Here is a 19774-nt window from a genome sequence, read left to right on the forward strand (position 1 = left end):
ATTTTCTGCATTAATAAATGATTAACTTGTCTACAGTTTTGCTAAAATAAATGCTCTCCGCTATTTTCATATTTTTATTGGGAGAGATATTTGCATGATCAAACTAAGGGGGGTGTGCATATAAAACAGTCTTACCCCAGCCACCTGCTACCCTGACAAATAAACCACATTCATTTAAATAGCCTTAAATTTAGCTTGATTTATACCCATGAACACTATTCTTTCTCCTGTTAAATTGTTGTATGTTTTTCAGTGTTGGAATATAACAAAGTAAATTTACTCAAGCACTGCAACTAAGTACACCTTTCAGCTACTTGAATATTTTCTTTTATATTATATATTTTTCTTTTTCCGCTACATTTAAGAGGGGGATATTGTACTTTTAACTTCATGACATTTATCTGACAGCTTTAGTTACATATTAAGATATTTGCATAAAAACATGAGACAAAATTGTCAAATACGTTTTGTTATAAATTACCGCAGTTTATGCAGCTACATCTGAAATGAATTGTTAATTACAAAGTTAACTGAGAAAACGTGTTGCCAACTATTTCGATAGTCTTTCCTTTTATTTATTTTTTATTTTTTAAAAATATTTTTTGTTTGTTTTTAAATAAATATAATTACTATTATTTATTTTTAAATAATTTACAAATAATTACTTAATTAATTGTCGCTAAAATTGTTTATCTGGACAATTCTAACTGCACGAGCGCACTAGCAACACTGGTAACCATAGCAACAGCGCTGCTGCAGCTGCTACAGCGGAACTAATCAGCTAAGAGTTAGCAAACGCTAGCTAATTGGCGGTTAACCACGACTGTGTACACGTGGAATTCAGCTTTTTGTAGTTTTTTTGAGGGTGAGTTGTCATGGTAAGTTATTAATCATTCCGTTATATTAACGCTGACCCACTTATTTAAGAAAATGTTTCATAAAAATCAACATAATAGAGGTACACCACTCCCACCTCGACCTCGCCTCTAAAATTGGGACACCTCGTTGTATATCTGTGTATTTATTTAGGTAATATGTAGCTTTTATACTTGTTTTTGTCTGAAAACTACAGTGGCCAGTGTACTAGGAGCAGCTGCTGTGAGCGCAGCGGAGGTGACATCACGGCGCTGACAACACAGGCAGCACCAACCCGCTGCTCCTCAATGGCCAGAAATGACAGCCCGAGCACCGCAGCCATTAGCCAAACAGCATCGGAGTTTAAGGACAGCCTATACACAGATCATGCTGTGTAATTACCTCTAATCCTGCTGTGGTTTACAGCTGTGCACGACTGTCTCGCCTTTCCTACGCTGATCCCATAAACAGACAACCTGCGCAATTATTCTGCAAATTCATGATGGTGTCGCAGATGGACTACACTGAAAAATGGCCCTTAACATCCACCGTACACTTGCAGTAAGTGCTTGAGTCATAAATTAAATCACAACAACGTGCTTGATATGTAAAGAAACAGCATAAATTACACAATTTTAAGCGAAGCTGTTATTTGTCGCCGCTGCACGCCCTTGTTTATTCTTTGACTGTCGCTCCTCCTTTATTTTACAGTAATATTCAATAGCCTGCATGTAAACAAGTTCCCTAAAGCGACCAAGATGGGATGCATCAGGGTTTGTCTGCAGAAAATAAGACGCACAGTTAAGTTAGGGCGCTTCAGAGAGCTGGGCCGGCAGTATCCAGTATTCTGCTTTCTGCTGCTGGTCCTGCTGCTGTCCACTGTGCTTTTAAACAGGTAAGTACTACATCAGTGCCACTCCATATATGACATCGATTCTGTTTTTATGCTAGGATATTTTACTCAGTTAATGGCCATATATTTCTTCTATTCTGACAGATACATTCACATTATGATGGTGTTTTGGTCGTTCCTGGCTGGAGTTGTCACTTTTTACTGCTCTTTGGGGCCTGAATCTCTGCTGCCTAATGTCCTAGTCTCCATCAAACCAAAAACCAAGGTACCTCAGACAGACAGATTTACTGAATAGAGATGTCTGATGATGACAGAAGACCATTTCACAGTATTGTGACACTGTGCTTTGGTCATACCAATTATTGTTGTGTCCTTTGATGCTTTTTCCATTAAAAAAAAACAAGGTTTATTAATTTTAAAATGGCTGCATGGATTGATATTTAATTGACTAGACAGAAAATCCCTTATGATAAAGGAATATAATGAAGGCACCTCTGCAGCTGCTGTGAATGATGGGTAGAAGTTGTTTATCCACCATATGTTAACTTTCTCTTGCAGTCATACCAACAGGAGCTGTTTCCACTGGGACACAGCTGTGCAGTTTGTGGAAAAATCAAATGCAAAAGGCACAGGTGAGAAACCTGGTTATGCTGTGGTGTAGTGGTTGCTGAGGACATGAATGTAGTGTATTGTGTCATGACCTTATCATATATGTGTTTACAGTAGTTATGCTGATAAGGTAAACTAGACACAAGAGGGCACTCCATAGACGTAGATATTTCCATGACTGTGTATTACCATGCTACTGCATATTCTGGGTTTATTTAGCTAGTCAAAGACAGGTTAAAAATCAAACTAAGTGATGCATTTGGCAGCACACAATAAGTTAAACTGGAGAAAAGAGTCATCTGGATTAACTGAAGAGAAACTATATTTAATACTGCCTTAATCTTAGTGTTCTGGGTTTGTCAGTATGCATTCAATGTGCTCAGTGATTCACTGTTGTGTATCAAGTTATCGAAGATGTTACACTGCCCTCTAGTGGTCAGAAAGGATTCTTATGGTGTTTTCTCTGTGATATGATGTGTATATATAATCTTTTTTTTATATTATTATTAAATGATAGACCGACTTTATTACTGGAAAACTATCAACCATGGCTTGATCTGAAAGTTCCCTCTAAGGTGGATGCTTCCCTCTCAGAGGTAAAATGTGCATGGATTAAATATACTGTATTTTAAACGTTATATAGATAGACCAAATGATCTCATAGCCCAGTTCTGTTTTATTTATTTTTGTCTAGATTCTGGAGCTGGTCCTGGAAAATTTTGTGTATCCCTGGTATAGGTAAGCCATTTTCTGTAATTTTTTTTTTTGCGTTTTATAATACAGCTCTGATTACAAAAATGTTTGGGACACCGTGTGAAACCTAAATCCAATACAAAGACAAGATATCTAATGTTCAAACTGAAAAACTTTATTTTCTTTTTTGTAAATCTACACTCATTCTAAATTTGATGCCTTTAAAACACACATTAAAAAAAATTAGGGTCAGTGGGAATGCATCACCATTTTTTAAAAATGCTCAATAAGTGTTTGGGAACTGAGGACACTAATAACTGAAGTTTTGAAAGTGAAATTTCTTTCTCAAGATTAACAAGCAACCCCCCCAAATCGTCAAGATTTTAAGAACCTCTGTGTGGAAGAATCTTATTTTAACACTGTGAGTGTTAGCTAAATATTAAATAAATTTAGCACATTCAGTACTTTTTTCCTATGTCATTCCACATCATTGCACATAATTTTTATGTTTGAAATGTTACGATGTCTTCATCAGTGAAGTTTTGTTGAATTAATCCAATGTCTGGTCTAAACGTCATGTGAAAAACTATATCGGGAATGAGTTTATTTAAAAAATGTTGATGTTTTGAATGCCCATTTTCCCCCACTGTATCTTGAAACGTATTTGCAAATTGCTTCATTCAGTTTGTATGTACATTTTACATGATGTCTCACCTCTTTTGGAATTGAGGTTGTACAAAGTGAGGTCATATAATATGTTATATGTGGTAAGAGATGTGACTGTATGGTGTTTCTTTTCAGAGACATCACGGACGATGAGGCGTTTGTTGATGAGCTGAGAGTGACTTTGCGCTTCTTTGCAGCTGTGTTGGTCCGCCGAACCCAGAAGGTAATAAATAAGTAAATAACTGTATGGAAATGTTGGCATGCTGATTGACTGCACATGAATTAGTTTTAATCAAATTTTTTCCCCTCAGGTGGACGTGGCATCCCTCATCACTCAAAAGCTTCTGAAAGTTTCCATGAAGCACATTGAAATAATAAGCAAAGCAAGACAGAAAGGTATTGCTGATATGCATCACCCACTGTGCATCGTCTTTTCTTTGTGCGCACTATATAAAGCAAACAGCAAACACTTTTTCTCTAATCTGTAGTAAAGAATGCAGAGTTTCTTCAACAAGCTGCCCTGGATGAATACGGTCCTGACCTCCATGTAGCCCTTCGCAGTCGCAGAGATGAGCTCCTTTATCTCAGGAAGCTGACTGAGATGCTCTTCCCCTACATCCTTCCACCCAAGGCTATGGACTGCAGGTAACTCAGCGCTGTGGCAATAACGGCAGTGCCTCTATATATTCGACAAAGTGCAGCATCATATCACAGATCATCACAGAATCACTTTATTGTCCCCCAAGGAGAAAGTCTGACAGCACTGACACCATACAAAAGTAGATAAGGATCTTTCTTCACTCACTCTTATTTCTTATTTCCTGCTGCCTTATCTCGTCACTCCTCTCAGATCTCTTACTCTCCTGATAAGAGAAGTCTTGGCTGGTTCTGTCTTCCTTCCTTCAATGGACTACTTGGCTGATCCTGTGAGTGTAGACACATTAAGGGACAATTTTCTGAATCCAAAACACTTGTCACAAAAGCTGCTACAGTTTATCAGATGTGTCTCTTTAAGAACATCTTACAGTGTTCGACATGAGTTTTATGAACTTGCGTGGTTCTGTTTTCTTTTATTTCAGGACACAGTCAATCATTTACTATTAATATTCATCGACAACTCCCCTGTAAGTATATGCTGAACTTTGATCATATGTGCTTGTGCATAGGCAGTTCCATTTGCATTCTGTGTATTTAAGAATAAAGCTGCAGAGTGCATATTATTTATGGGCGATTAAGATAAACATGTTTTCCATCTGCTTTTGCCCTTCCAGCCCGAAGAAGCCACAGAGCCCACTTCAAATTTGGTTCCTTTCCTGCAAAAGTACTCGGATGTTCGCAACAAAAAACCCTCTGTGAGTGTTTCCTTAAATAAAAACGAGTACCACCTTCCCAACAAGCCACCAGATGCTGTATGTAATAATATCTAGTGTATGCTTTTATCACAATATGCAGAGTCAGTGTGTTTTAGCTCAGGGTATTAAGTGTCACCGCGCTTAACAAGAAGTTGGAAGAACCTAATTTTGAACTGTTAAATGCATGCTACCTTTGTTAACTATGATTTCTGTTCGTTCTTTCACTTCTGTTCTCTCTCCGCAGGTGCTGAAGCTGGAGTTGAAGGAAATCAGAGAACAGCAAGACCTTCTCTTCCGTTTCATGAACTTCCTGAAGCAAGAAGGAGCCGTCCATGTTCTCCAGTTCTGCCTTGCGGTCGGTAAGCATGTCCCAAACCTTTCAGGTGGTTTCAAAAGATACTCCTCCTTGCATGGAGTAACCTAGCTAGCCTATCAGACAGTCAAGCCACCACCACTGGTACAGAAATAACTTGAAATTCAGGTTTTAAATTCTAAATTTTAGACTCTAAATAAGGTATATGATTTGGGTACTGTAAATATTCTGTTTCTCCTTTTTGGTTTAATAACTTGCGATTTGTAGTAATTGTAATGTCAACAATCAACTGTATAGCAAAGAACTTTAAAGAGACAGCTGGGACTTTCTGGGGTGGTGTTTTACGAGGTACTTGTGCACAGTCAGTGTATTACCTACAGTAGATGGCGGTCGGTATGCTTAGAGTTTGGAGAAGCAGGCAGGAGTATTGCAATGGAAGCTAATGTACTAATGTAGATGAAGGCAGCAGGAAAATGTATTTTAGATCACTGCATTTTTACTATTTTTACCATTACTTTACTATTTTTTACCATTTACGGACATAATACGGAGCGGCTGGACTACCTCTGCCATGACCACTTAGTTTGTTTGTGTCATTGTGCGACCTTGGAGAATCCAAAATCCCTTTAAGACACCAAAGTTACCCAAAGAACACAAACAAACTAACCAATCCAGGCAGCAGTTGACCAGCAACTCCCCTGTTCCTCGAGGTAAAATCACTGTTTTTGTCAAAGGAGTCTGGTGGCTTTGAAGAGAGAATAGACTGATGTAATGGCTTTAGTTCCCCTTCGGAAATCACCGTCTGACGGCAAGGCAAAGCAGTGAAAATATTCTAAATACAGCTTATGCTTAAACTGATGCTATTTTCTTCACTTGGCTAAAATACGATTTGATGCTGCCCTCCTCCACAGCAGTACATTGTTAAGCCTCCGTGGTGGTACTCCTGTCTGTCTCTCCATACTGGGGCTGTGTTGACTACCATCAAATGTAGGTTATACACTGACTACAGATAAACATCTCATACAACCCCACGTCAAAAATCTCATCTCTCCCTTTAATAGAGGTAACTCTACTCTAGCCCTTCTGCCACCTTATGGCCACACAGAGTCTGTCTGAAAGCATCAGCAAAACTCCCTAAAGACTGTCCCTAATCTTGACGCTCTTGGATGCCACAGTGATGCATTCTTAAACGTCCTTACACAATGAGGCTGAGCTGTCTGACTCTTTTAACTTCTCAGAGGAATTCAACGACAAGATACTGTGCCCAGAGCTGTCTGACACAGAAAAGATGATGCTGCATGAGGAGGTAAAGAAGATCTATGAGACGTACTGTTTGGACGAGAGCGTCGACAAGATCCGCTTCGACCCCTTTATAGTGGAAGAAATACGAAACAGTATGTCAATCACTGGAATTGCAGTTTCTTACAGAAGGGCTTATTGGTCAAGTTTGTACCCGTTTAATTTTAAAATGTGTGTATTTTTTGTTAAATGTCCCAGTTGCAGAGGGTCCGTATGCAGAGGTGGTGAAACTGCAGACCATGAGGTGTTTGTTTGAAGCCTATGAGCACGTCCTGTCCTTGCTGGAGAATGTTTTCACCCCCATGTTCTGTCACAGTGATGAGGTTAGCGTCTACACAACAAAATAAATCACTCAACTCACTGTCACCCAACTTGACAACACATGCCTAAGGCCCAACACAATTAATGAATTCCCTCCTTCATAGCTGTATTGCATCTGTCTGTCACCCTCTGATCTCTAAATATGGTTGTTTAAGCCCAGATTGAATGTTAATATCTTCTACCATTTGAATTCTGTTTGTGTCGGATTAAACAAAACTATATCTGCCAAATGCTAGAATTAGAGTTGATTTGGAATCCACTGACTCTCTTGCACTACCCTCTTCCGATCTCTCGGCCACCAACCACTATCGGCCGTGTCATCAATACCAGACGCGCAACTGGCCAATGAGCCGTCACTGGAATTATGCCAAGCTGCCAAGCCGAATTTCACCCCTCAGAGGCTGTTTCATTGAATACAGCTGGGCGGACCAGAGCTCAGCCATTGTCCACAGCAGGCCACTGCCCTGCATGAATAGTGTGTCTGGAAAAATAAAATTATTATTTGATGTTTTTGGCCACTCCTGTTCCTGCTCCAAAATAAATAGTGTAGTCATGATTTTTATCAAGGCACAAAGAGATCACTCGATACATACAGCAGCACATTTCTTAAATGTTGCCTGTATACTGTCACAGAATTTGCATATACCATGTTTGATTGAGGTGAAATTTACAAACCTTCATTTGCTCTTTTCATGTTGTTTTCCAGTACTTTCGCCAGCTTCTCAGAGGGGCAGAGTCCCCTGCCAGGAACTCCAGGATGAGCAGGTAGGTTGCCCTTAACCTTTTTTTGTGTTTATGTATAAGCTTGACAATAATGATGACAGGTAAATGGATTAATCCGTTAGTATTTGACAAAATGGAAAAGTCGCTTAAAACACAGTGCCGAATTTATTTTTTAGGCAGAAAATTGACCAAAACTCGTTAAATGCATCTGAATTTCAGTGATAATTTATCAAACTTTTTTTAATCTTAACAACTTTCTGTATCCCAGTAGCCACTGCACCATGAAGGCAGGGTATACTATGTGCCAACTGCATCAAATATGAATGTGAATTCATTTTAAGTTTTGTCTTTTGATCAGAAATGCTTCGGTTTATGAACCAGGACGGCCCCTCAGATCCTCTGATTCTTCTCTTTGAGCTGTTCCACAAAGCAGAACAAAAACATTTGGCAATGCTGCTCTCAGCCATTACGCCCCAAGCCACTGTAACAGCCTGCCAGAGGATCTGAGAGGAGCTGAAAATATTGACATTTTTAGTAAAAACCCATCTTTTTAGTCAAGCGTTTATGTAGTGCTTTTTAATTTTTGTGGTTTTATTATTTATTCTATTGCTATCAGTATGATTTATCCTACTTTTTTGCTGTTTCTAACATTCTATATTTTTTCTTCAATTGCTTGAGAAACATCCTGAAGTGCATTTGATTTGGTTAAAAGGTGCTATATAAGTAAAGTTTGATTTATGATGCAGCCTAAAATAAGCTACAAATCAGCAATAAAAATAGTTTTTTACTTTGCAGTATAATAAATCTTTAAGTGACCTGAGCTCAGGGATCCATTTTCATGTTTCTATCATGGGGTGTGGTGTGTATGTGGCCACGGGGCCCTGCCACTAACTCCTTGTGCATATTGTTCCAGAAATAGCCTCAGTTTGGATGACATTCGGTGAGTATAAGGCATTAATGTGCTGATCAAAACAGTGGCTGGCTGAGCAGTGCTGCTGCACGCAAGATACAAATGACACTTCATTTTTGCCTGACTGGTCTACAGTGAAACATGTGCTGCCTTTTTAACAAATTCACTGCGGTCTGGGCCCACTGCAATCAGGGCTTCAGTTCAATGAGCACTAGACGATAATACGATAATGATATATAATTTTATTGGTAATCTAATTTCACCCATAAATAAGTGTTTTATTTGGCGTCTGTGCTGTTAAATGCAAAAGAGAGAAGATTGAGAAAAGTGACCATAATCAGCTAATCATGTTAATCATAGCATGAGTCATCATAATCATATGTTAATCAACCCAATCAAAAATTATGCTGCTGAACACATGCAATATAAAATCTAAGATGCGGAAGTTGTAGGCTTTATTTGTAGGGATTTGCTTGCTAAAGTTTTCAAACATAGGTTTGCTCACTTCCAAAATGATATAATTAATAGCCCAGTTACCAGAATAAAATGTTGGCATTGTGCAATTCTGTAAACCACGGATATGTTACATTTTTAGGTTTCAGATTACATATATATGAGCTAAGTTCCTCAACACGAGAATAAAAGGATGGTGGATGGCGTGGCGTCCATGGTTTGCAGAAACATTCAGTAACAACATTCATTCTGGCTACTGGGTTGAAACTAAATATTAGGGGAACTTCAAAAGGGATGCTGGTTGATTTTATGTTTCAGTCTTGTTATGAAGGCAGTTTATTAAGCAGCATGAATTATGCCACTTAGAGGAGATAGATGAGATAGCAGATAATGGCTCTCAGTGGCACTCCATTTGTCAACGCTGACCAACTACGAGCCTCAACTCCCTCCATGTCTGCAGTTCAGTAACCCCCCTTCCACTCTGCCCGTCTGTCTGCCTGTTACTCCATATTATGTATTGCCACCACCGTGCTGTGTCTGTGACTGTATGTCCACTCTGATTCTGTAACCACAACACTGCCTGCCCCGGTATGATCCACGGCCCTGTCCCTCCTCTTGCCCGCGGGGACGTGACCCTGTTCTGCTTATAGTTCCTGGGACTGGAGCCCCGAGTCCCCATCCTCACTGTTCACCGCCTCTGGCAGCTCTTCACCTGCATCTTTTAACTCCCTCCATGCCCAGTCCACGTTCACAACTTTCCCATACGGCTCTCTATCCCACCGCCACTCATCACCCAAGTAAGTCAGGGTCCATCTGTGTGTCACAGGTCGCTCAGTGTGATGTCATGCTGTCCACTTTCCCCTACGTGACCCCAGTCCCAGCCAGACGCCTGCATGGTGGGACCGATGCATGGGATCCTGTTTTTATTTGTCATGTGTCTTTCCTCTAACTGTGTTGTGTTGTTTAGGCTGAAGACTCGTCTGTTGTTTTTGCAGTGACTTTTCAATGTTCAGTTACTCGTGTATTGGGTATATCACCATGTGTCATATGGTGAGTTTTATTTCACTTAATCTAACAGGTACTCAAACAGAGCACCTGAGATGCGGTTTGCCCTTTCTGGTTGACTTGTAACTGATCAAACTATATTTTTGCGATTATTAAAATCTGTTGACATCTGTTCATGAAATCACTGCTGTGTGTTGTGCTTGCTTTTGGCCCCGCAGCGCTTTAGCAACAAACCAGGCATTTCATTGTGAGATGGCTGTGAAGCGACATTTTGGCTTTGGATTTGGCTACCTTAGCTTTTTTTCTCCCCATTGTACAGTCACGATACCGATGCAGTACGCTGCTCTTTGCTCCCCCCTCCTGTCCTCTGCGGTTCCTTCCCTGTCACTTCTCTCAAGCTGCATGCGCTTTGCTGAAGCCATGCGCATCTCCTCCAGTGTGCATTCTTTAATAACCTCCCTGTTTGGCCTGCAGGAACACGTCAAAGAGGGGCGAGTCCTTTGGGATCAGCCGCATTGGCAGTAAGATCAAAGGCGTGTTCAAGAGCACAACCATGGAGGGAGCCATGCTGCCATCCTACGGGCTGGTGGAGGGAGAGGACGATATGGTGAGGCTGAGCTAAAAATATCACAAATACTAATTTTTAGATGATTTAAAGTGTTTGTTATAATGCAAATAGGATGATAGTGCTCTTTGTTTGACAAGTATTTTATTTCTCAATTTTTTAGCTTTACCAAACGTAAACAAAACCAGCAGGTTCATACAAACAGCAAACATATAAAGGAAAACAAGTAATAAACAAACCAAGGGCAATAGTTTTCCTTAGAGCTATGATACTCAATATATGCGTGCAGTCTTAATCTTGCCCTCGAAAACATGGCTTACCGTTCCAATTTCTAATTCATAATGACAATAAATTGATTCACAATGGGATTTTTTTGTACTTTGAATGTAAATAAGGTGCCACATGGCATTAAAAAAAATCAACAATAGAGCTTCATAGAAACATAAAAATAGTTCATAAAAAAAGTGCCAGAGGAGGACCCTAAACAGAGGTCCAGCCTAAGCCCAGAATGTCCTAAAATCCTTGAAATGCGCTAGTTTTCACTTGACCTGTGTGAGGCTGCTGCAACTGGATTTTCCTCTTGGCAAAGAGTATTGAGAGCAGCCAATGTTGAGGGCAAAAAATATTTTTCAATTGGCCCCTGTCCTGTCATTTTTCAAAAGGGGCCCTACAGTGTCCCTACTGTAGAGTCTAGATTTAAACACAAATCAAACTGTGGTGGGTGTGTTCCTTAGTCTTACTGACGTCTTAGACTCATGTTAATATTAAATTAAAACTTCAAAATAACAGTTACGAAAAGTAAAAAAAAGTCAAATTCAAACTGAAGCACTCTTTTGCATTATCATTGTAGTTGCCACTTGGTGGCACTAGCAAGCAAAGAAAGGAAAACCAAACTGTTCACCAAATGTGCTTCCCATGTGTTAACTCAAGAGTTTTCCGTTTTGATAATATCACAGGATTTGGTCTTACATCAATGCTGTCTGGATTGAAGATGTTTGCATGATTATGGAAAGTGGTTCTGCTGTTCTGAAGAACTGCTCTCTGACTATGTGTAGCCCCCCCCCCCAAAAAAAACAGGTTTTGCTCTATTTTAGGAATGCTCTGGCGTTTCTGTTTAAAATTGATCGGGACTATTTTATAAATATTGTCTCAAGGAAAATCAGCCATATGTTCAGATATAATGACCTCTGTTTCTTTAATTTCTCCTACTTCCTTGTATTCAGTGTAAAGGCATATACTTTGTTTGACAATGACTTTTTTTTGGAAGACGGATGCTTAACCTTAACGTCTCTCACTTCCCTCCATTCAAGGTGGAGGAAGCCATGATGGTGCTGGAGGATGACTCCCCCATGGAGGCAGCCTCCACCCCCAGCACCCCCCGAAACCTCTCAGCCTGGAACATCACCATCCCCTACATTGATTTCTATGACGATGATGTGAAGAGGGAGAGGATTCCTGTGTTTTGTATTGATGTAGAGCGCAACGACCGGAAAGCAGGTGAGGCTTTGCAGCCTGGTCTTTCTGTTTTACTTAGTGTCACCTGAGAGGACTCACTCTGCTCTGCTGCATGATGTCTTAGGGTGAGCTGTGGCATCCTCTTCTGTAGGACACAGTTTTGCATTCAGAGTAAGAATGTGTGGTTTTTAACATAAATGTCTAAAGCAAATATTCATGTATTACTAAGATACAAAAGTGATTTACTGAGTTTTAAAGTCAAGTTTGGAAGGGGGGGCAGGGGGGTAGAGAGTTCATCCCATATAGGGTGAGTCCTTTGCAGCGGCCTGGGTTCATTTTAAGCCTGCAGCCCTTTGCTGCATGTCAAACCCTCCACACATGCACACACACAAATGAATAAAAAATCAGTTGAAAAAAACTTTCTTGATGATTTTATATAACTCTGAATATCATATATATGCTACCTTTTATTTTTGTATTATTATTATTATTTTTATTTTAAGGAGGAGTACAAACAGCAGTAAAAGTTGCTTGTTGTTGCTTATTAGAGAGCTTTAGAGGTTCTGGAAGCTAGGGTTTTTTGTTTTGTTTTGTTTTTTTGGACAGTGCCAGGCTAACTTTTTCCCTCTATTTCCTGTCTGTATGATAACCTACGCCACCACTCTGCCAGCTAGAACTTCATATTTAATGTACAGACATAAGAGTGGTATCAATCCTGTCTTCAGTCACCAAGATATCAAATGGACATGCTTTCCAAAATATCTAACTATTCTCTTAATGGAAAATGTAGGGATATAACAGACAAGAGCAATTCATTGCCAATAAATGAATTCAGATTAATTCTTCATTTGCTTTGGCAGTCTGTACACAATGAAACATTTAAAATAAAAAACACTCAGAAATGGGTATCAGCAAAGAACATCACAACAACACAACAACAAGAAGTAGATCTGCCCCACGTGACATTCAGGTGCTAAATACAGTCAATTTTTGCTCAAACAAATCGACAAAAATCAACATATAACTGTGAAATATGAGTAACAACAGCATTTACCTCTCACTGCTTGTCTGACTTATTAATCTTACTGCATGTTTTCCCTGTTTGTGTTTGTGTGCAGTGGGACATGAGACTGAGCACTGGTCTGTGTACAGAAGATATCTGGAGTTCTACGTCCTTGAATCAAAGCTCACTGAGTTTCATGGTAAGGTTTCTATTTGCGTCACATGCCCTGTGCACGGTCCTTTTTTCATTCATTGTCATATGGAAAGAATTTCCCACCAAAATGGTCTCACGGATTCCAGAGGTTTACAGAACGTTACTTTCAAGTGACCCTTAATTTCAGGGACCATGTCATAAGTTTAATGGCCCTGTTGCATAATTTTCGAAGTTGTGTTGGAAACTGTACAACTGTTAGTTTCCTGTTCATCGAAAATAAGTGATGTTCTTATAATTATTTTATTTTTATGTATATTTTTGTAGGCTCATTTCCAGATGCACAGTTGCCTTCAAAGAGAATCATCGGTCCCAAGAACTACGAGTTTCTCACATCGAAGCGGGAGGAGTTCCAGGAATACCTTCAGGTAAATATCTGAGAACATGTGACACTTAAGTGTTTGCCACAGAATTTTTTTAGATGTGCATACTCAAAACAAATTGTTGGATTTGGCGATTAGCCAGAATTTCACAACAAACCTCTGATTATGTGCAGAGAGATGCAGAGAGATTCTACAATTCTACAATTTAATTTAGCAGACGCTTTTATCCAAAGCGACGTACAACACAAAGATACGACTGAAATCTCTGTTTGATGAAGGTATAATTGTCAAGTAAATACATGAGTCATATCTGCACATGTGCCACTTTCCCCCTAAATACTGGTCAATTTATATGTGAAAAAAGGCCCAAGTCTTCTGTATATATAAATAGAAGCTGTTAATGTTCTCTAAAGTCCACATAGAAAGTCGCACCATAAGTCAAGTATTTTGATCAGAATGAAATTTTGCTGTTACAGTACTTGGTGTCTGAAATGACACTGAAACAGTAGAGGTTAAATGTGGATTCACCTCTGTAATTTTTCCTATTTTCACTTTTTACACAGTGCACATACACACACACACATACTCACATGCACAGACACACACAGACACAGAGACACACACACACACACACACACACACACACACACACACACACACACACACACACACACACACACACACACACACACACACACACAGTGCTCCAGACAGATCTTTTCACTCAATGCATCTGGCTGTAACAGGCTGCACTTGAACGATCTTAGTTTGGGAGCTTTTGTTCCATCAGCACACCAGATCAAGTTTCGGACAATAACCTTTTTAAAATGATCATGATTACATTGTGAAGAACAAATGTCAGGACAGATTAAATCACTGTATGGAGAAAAATGATCTGTCTTATTTATTTATTGATTTGGCTGTCATGATAGCTTTTGAAAAAAACAGTGTAGACTTGATTGTAAGGTGTCCTGTGATAAAAAAAAATTGTGCTGCCAAAGTAATTATACATCATCCTGAGGGGACATGAATGTCTGTACAAAATTTTATGTCAATTCATCCAGTAGTTGTTGAAACTGACTGATCCACATTGCTGTTGCCAGAGCCATGCTGCTAGCACGGCTAAAAAGCAGTCAAACAATCAACTCTGATGGATTACCGATCCCAGATGAGACTCTGCATGTTGATTTTTACAACCTGATAATATCAATGGGCAGAAAATGTTACTTTAAAGGAGGGAAATGAATTTAAAAGTCACAATTTTTGCGGAAAATGATCAGCACTGTTGATAAGCTACAAAACAGACAAAACCACATGTATGGTCTACAGTTGGTTTCTTTACAAAATGAGTAAAACATCTGTAATTCAGTGAATCAACATGGCAACCTGAGTAACATACTGTAGCTGCTTTTACTCAGTGTTGCTCCTAATGTCTAATCTATTTACAAGACACAGCACTAATTCAAGGCCACCACTTCTTCCATGGGAAGAACACAAATTACAACAGAACCTTTTTAAAATTTGTTTAATTTTTTAAATTATAATGCCTTACAGTAGTTACTTTGTAGAAAGGAAGAACCCCATAATCCCAACATAAAAAAAAAGAAAAATGAATAAAATAACATAATAAATTTCATTTAGACATTTCTTAAATTGAAAATGATTATTTAAATAAAAAATAAGTGATGTAAAAATAATAATAACCATGATGATGATAATGATAATGATCATCAATTTGCTTAAGACATTTAATCAATTTAAAAAATAAAAAATTGAATAAGAAAACAAACACAAATTTTATAATAATAATAAAATTCTAATTGAAATAATACAATGATATAACAAAATGAAATCATACGAAAAACAATAAAAGTGAAATTTAAAAAGAAATAACAGTAAAGAGAAAAAAAGTGTTTTTTATTATTGTTTCTTTACAGTTTTTTCTCTAACTTTTATTTTTTATATGCAGAGTATAATTACGTGTGTTTTCTTTACAGAGACTCCTGCAGCATCCAGAGCTGAGCAACAGTCAGCTCCTCGCTGACTTCCTGTCCCCTCATAGTATGGAGTCCCAGTTCCTGGACAAGATGTTACCTGACGTGAACCTGGGTACAGTATGACTGTGACAAGACCAGCGAGATGGATTATGTTTGAAAAGCAGAGCATGCCAAACACAGTGTGAAAATGTTTGAACAGCCTGACCTTGGCTTGCAGTGAAAAGATTTTTGTGTTTCAGAGGCAAAAATGTGACAGACCCATAAATCACTGAGATAAAGTATTTATGTTTCACAGGGAAAATCATTAAGTCTGTTCCCAGCAAACTGATAAAAGAGGTAAGACATGCAGTCTTAATGATGTCTGTGTGTGTGTCACATCACAGCAAATTTAAGTTTGTGTATTTCTTAAGTCCTTACCAGTCCTTCAAACAATTTTATATGACAAATAAATCTTTGAGAGAAATCATACTGTCATTGTGACTTATGCACATTGTGTCCTGTGCTTTTTCTGTCAGAAAGGGCAACATTTGGAGCCTTTCATCCAGTCGTTCTTCAACTCTTGTGAATCTCCCAAACCCAAACCCAGCCGCCCTGAGCTCACTATCCTGAGTCCCACCTCAGAAAATGATAAAAAGGTTGGGGATTTAAATTTTACATCTTCCAAAGTTCATGCCTTCTCTTTCTCTGTTTCAGAAAACCAACAAGTGTTAAGAGTACAGTTAGAGTCCTCCTTGATGCTCAAATTTCTTTTAATAGTTGCTCACGCTGAAGAGTTGCCAGAAGCAGCTTTCTGATCCAAAAACCCAACAACCAACCAAGCTTTACACTTTAATGTTTCAGTGTGGTCTCCAGAGCAAAGTGATGATTTGCATCTGCAGAGAGATGTTGTCATAATAAGATCAGTTTGCACTTGTTGTGAAATGTATTAAAATTGTCCAGCTGTCTCTTGAAATAAAAGACTGGACCTTAAAAAAGTAAAGAGAGACATTTCTATGTCCCAGCCAGTTGTTGCTTGAGACATCTTGCACTTGGTATTCTGTCCTATTTATACATTGTGGGGGAAAATCATGTCAATACATACAGTTTCTAGGTCAACCAATTTTGACCTATCTATTTAAAATAGTTCACAAAAAGTGTTATCTGCTCTGACATGCAGTGATATTTTTACCTATTCTGGCCCCAAAAAATGATTTGAGCATTTAATGTGAAAATTTGCCAAAGGCTGAATAGGTGAGATCATAAAATGTTTCATAAGTCCTAACCTGTTTGAACACAATTTAGCCCACTTTTGGCTGATTTAATAAAATGTCCACCTAACTAAGGCTTTGGAACAAATGTGTCATTGCCTCCAAATGTAGAAATGAATGCAATTAACCTCCTGTCATACACTTTTAGATTGAAGAAAATTGCATATTTACTCGAGCAGAGTTCTGTCGGTCACTCAGATTAGAAAAGGCTGTTGAAACAGAATAGTGGTGTTATGATTTGAAATAGGCTTCAGTCTGATGTAAGTCCCTCTCTTCTAGCTTTTCAACGACCTCTTCAAAAACAACGCCAACCGATCAGAGATGATGGAGAAGAGACACAATCAGAATTACTTCATGGAGATGATCAATGTTGAAGGGCTGTATGACTACTTAATGTATGTGGGTAAGTCAGTTCTTTTGGAGTTTGTTTATTGTGATTTGTTCATCACAACCTATTATTTTTCATATTCATTATAATTTGTTGGCCATTGAAGTTGTGTATTTGGATTATTAAAGTGAGGAAAAGCTGTTTTTATGGCTGTAGGTCAGGAGATAGTGGTAACAGCTCTGATGGTTTGATTCTCTTATTTTAAATGTCCTTGGGCAAAAAAACAAAAAGCGTCATCCATTCTAAACCATCAGTTAAAATGTATCATTATTATTTGTTGTTATTATGGTGGCTGCATACTTCTGGAGTCGGTAGAGTCACATTTGAAGTTACAGCAAATTATCATGCATGCAAAAGATAAAAGGGACTTCATGGTTGTCAGGCCGAGTTGTTTTCCACATCCCCGACTGGCTGCACCACCTGCTGATGGGTGGCAGAATCCTGTTCAAGAACACACTGGAAGCCTACACAGATTACTACCTTCAGTGCAAACTGAATCAGGTGGTCCAGGAGCACCGGCTAGTCTCGCTCATCACCCTGCTCCGAGGTAAATATGGGGGAAAAATTAAGACTGTATTTCTCAGAATGATTAACTATTCCTTTAAACATGCTAATTTAACAAGATTAATTGATTTAAATATTATTTTCCTTTCCAGATACAGTTTTCTGTGAGAGCAGTGCGCCCCGCTCAGCTCAAGACAAGCAGAAGAGGGCGAAGAAGACATTTGAGGAGATGATGACATACATTCCAGGTATTGCATTCAGTTCTTCCAGGCAGTGTTTGTATTTTCTACATCATATCACTGCTGACATTTCCACTTAAGAAGACAAATGCAATGCAGATGTCACAGCAAGTGGATTCACAAGAAAATCATAAGCTGCTCATCTTTAGAATTTCTGGGGAAATGTATCGGAGAAGAGGCGAAGTATGAGGGCGTGCGACTCCTCTTCAATGGACTGCAACAGCCAGTTCTCAACAAACAGGTCCACACACGCACACACACAATGAGTATATTGGTTCTTAACTACTGTTGTACTGTTGCTTGTTAAGACACAAGCAATTGTGTCCCGGGTGATTTAAAGCTTTGTGACACTAACCACAAACCACAATATACTTTGCTCGCAAAGTCAAATTTTCAGCATTTGCGTATTGTTCCCTCTTCCAAGGAGGTTATGTTTTCTGTTTGGTTTGTTTGTCTGCAAGATTATGGAGATTACTGGCACAATTTTCAGAGTTTGGAAATATATCAAAACATAAAGTATGTAGTGGTTGCGCTTGCTGGACTTTTGCCTTTGCTTAAGTCTCTTCGAGTACCCTCCTAGTTTTAATGTGTTTGCTGTTTGCGTATCAAGATCACTGGTGTTCATCCTTTTCCTCCTCACTCCTCTTTTGCCCTTCCTCAGTTGACATATGTGCTGCTGGACATCGCCATTCAAGAGCTTTTCCCTGAGCTAAACAAGGTAAACAGATTCCTGGTTTCTAAAGAAATATAAAGTCTCAACATATATCAACATATATAAAACAACATATAAAGTCTCAACATATATTTTTGGGCACTGAGCCATAACATATAGAATCTGATATATAATATAATAATTATGTATTATATGACAGTATGGTGATGAAGTATTACAGATCACTAAAAGGAGATGCATTACTATCATATCATAGCATGAAGTTTACATTTTGTATGTAACTATGAGAGATACTTTAAGTACTGCACATATATAATTAGACACATCTGTCAACAAAGAATGTCTGTTAAAGTGCTGACACTGTGTTTTTGTTTCCTCAGCAGGCACAGAAGGAGACCTCTGTGATGGCTCCATGGATGTAAAATGAACACTTAAATGAAAGTGAGCTGACATGCTTTCCAGATACGAAACACCTGCAGGGGTGGTTTGATTAAATAAAACCTAAATGAAAATCACATCACATTTCTGATCTAGAAACATGCCACAGCAAGAAAAACCACAAGGCTCCTCCTGCTGTATGTCATGTTCTTTTCAAAACAAGTTATGTAAATGAATGATATAACTGTGATCCTTGTATAGTTTGCTTTAACTATAAAAGCCAACATTGTGCATCTGTTCAAGAGCTGCAGTTGATTCTATTAAAAGTTTTGAATTATTTGCTTCACACAGTGACATTGTTTGCAGGCTGTGGTGTTACTGCTGTAAAAGTATCACCTCGCATTAACACCTCTAGCTTGAATTGTGGTCACTATGGGATCAGTTTTACAGAATCAAAACAGGAAAACTAATTTTTAACTAAAGCAATAGTACAGTCAGAATGTTTGTTTTAATTTTTACTGATTTTAATTTTTGAAAAGAAGCAAGATCATATAAAGCAGGTCATCTATATATTAAGCCTCCGATGGCAAACTGATGGTGTTACATTTCTGGATAAGGTGGGGCACTGATGAGTGATATATATTTGGCAGATTGTGAACGTCTAAATCACACTTCTTTTGCGATTTAGAGCAGTCAGTTTTTATCCTTATTTTAAAATTGGAAGCTGAAAACGTCTCCCT

General features: G+C 38.6%; 1 protein-coding gene across 6 annotated transcripts; it reads left to right on the forward strand.

The window, feature by feature from the left end:
* Positions 1–740: 740 nt before the first annotated feature.
* Positions 741–19380, forward strand: LOC121953427 (sorting nexin-14-like). 6 transcript variants are annotated; one of them, XM_042500513.2, is made up of 32 exons: positions 741–878; positions 1073–1416; positions 1567–1750; positions 1853–1973; positions 2267–2340; positions 2835–2913; positions 3012–3055; positions 3812–3899; positions 3988–4072; positions 4165–4321; positions 4527–4602; positions 4756–4800; positions 4948–5028; positions 5273–5387; positions 6580–6735; positions 6839–6963; positions 7668–7726; positions 8598–8624; positions 9698–9844; positions 10527–10659; positions 11928–12114; positions 13191–13274; positions 13553–13653; positions 15606–15717; positions 15901–15941; positions 16121–16240; positions 17132–17255; positions 17623–17787; positions 17897–17992; positions 18133–18224; positions 18645–18701; positions 19037–19380. In XM_042500513.2, the coding sequence occupies exons 3-32, from the start codon at positions 1614–1616 to the stop codon at positions 19076–19078; spliced, it is 2970 nt and encodes a 989-aa protein (XP_042356447.2). In that variant the 5' UTR covers positions 741–878; positions 1073–1416; positions 1567–1613; the 3' UTR covers positions 19079–19380. The 6 variants fall into 6 exon arrangements, with proteins under 6 accessions (XP_042356447.2, XP_042356448.2, XP_042356450.2 ...); XM_042500514.2 differs by having other exon boundaries at positions 19040–19380; XM_042500516.2 differs by lacking the exon at positions 9698–9844.
* Positions 19381–19774: the final 394 nt, after the last annotated feature.

Source organism: Plectropomus leopardus, chromosome 14 (genome assembly GCF_026936395.1).
Source record: "Plectropomus leopardus strain MGB_pleo_1.0 chromosome 14, ASM2693639v1, whole genome shotgun sequence".
In the NCBI taxonomy this organism is placed as follows: domain Eukaryota; kingdom Metazoa; phylum Chordata; class Actinopteri; order Perciformes; family Serranidae; genus Plectropomus; species Plectropomus leopardus.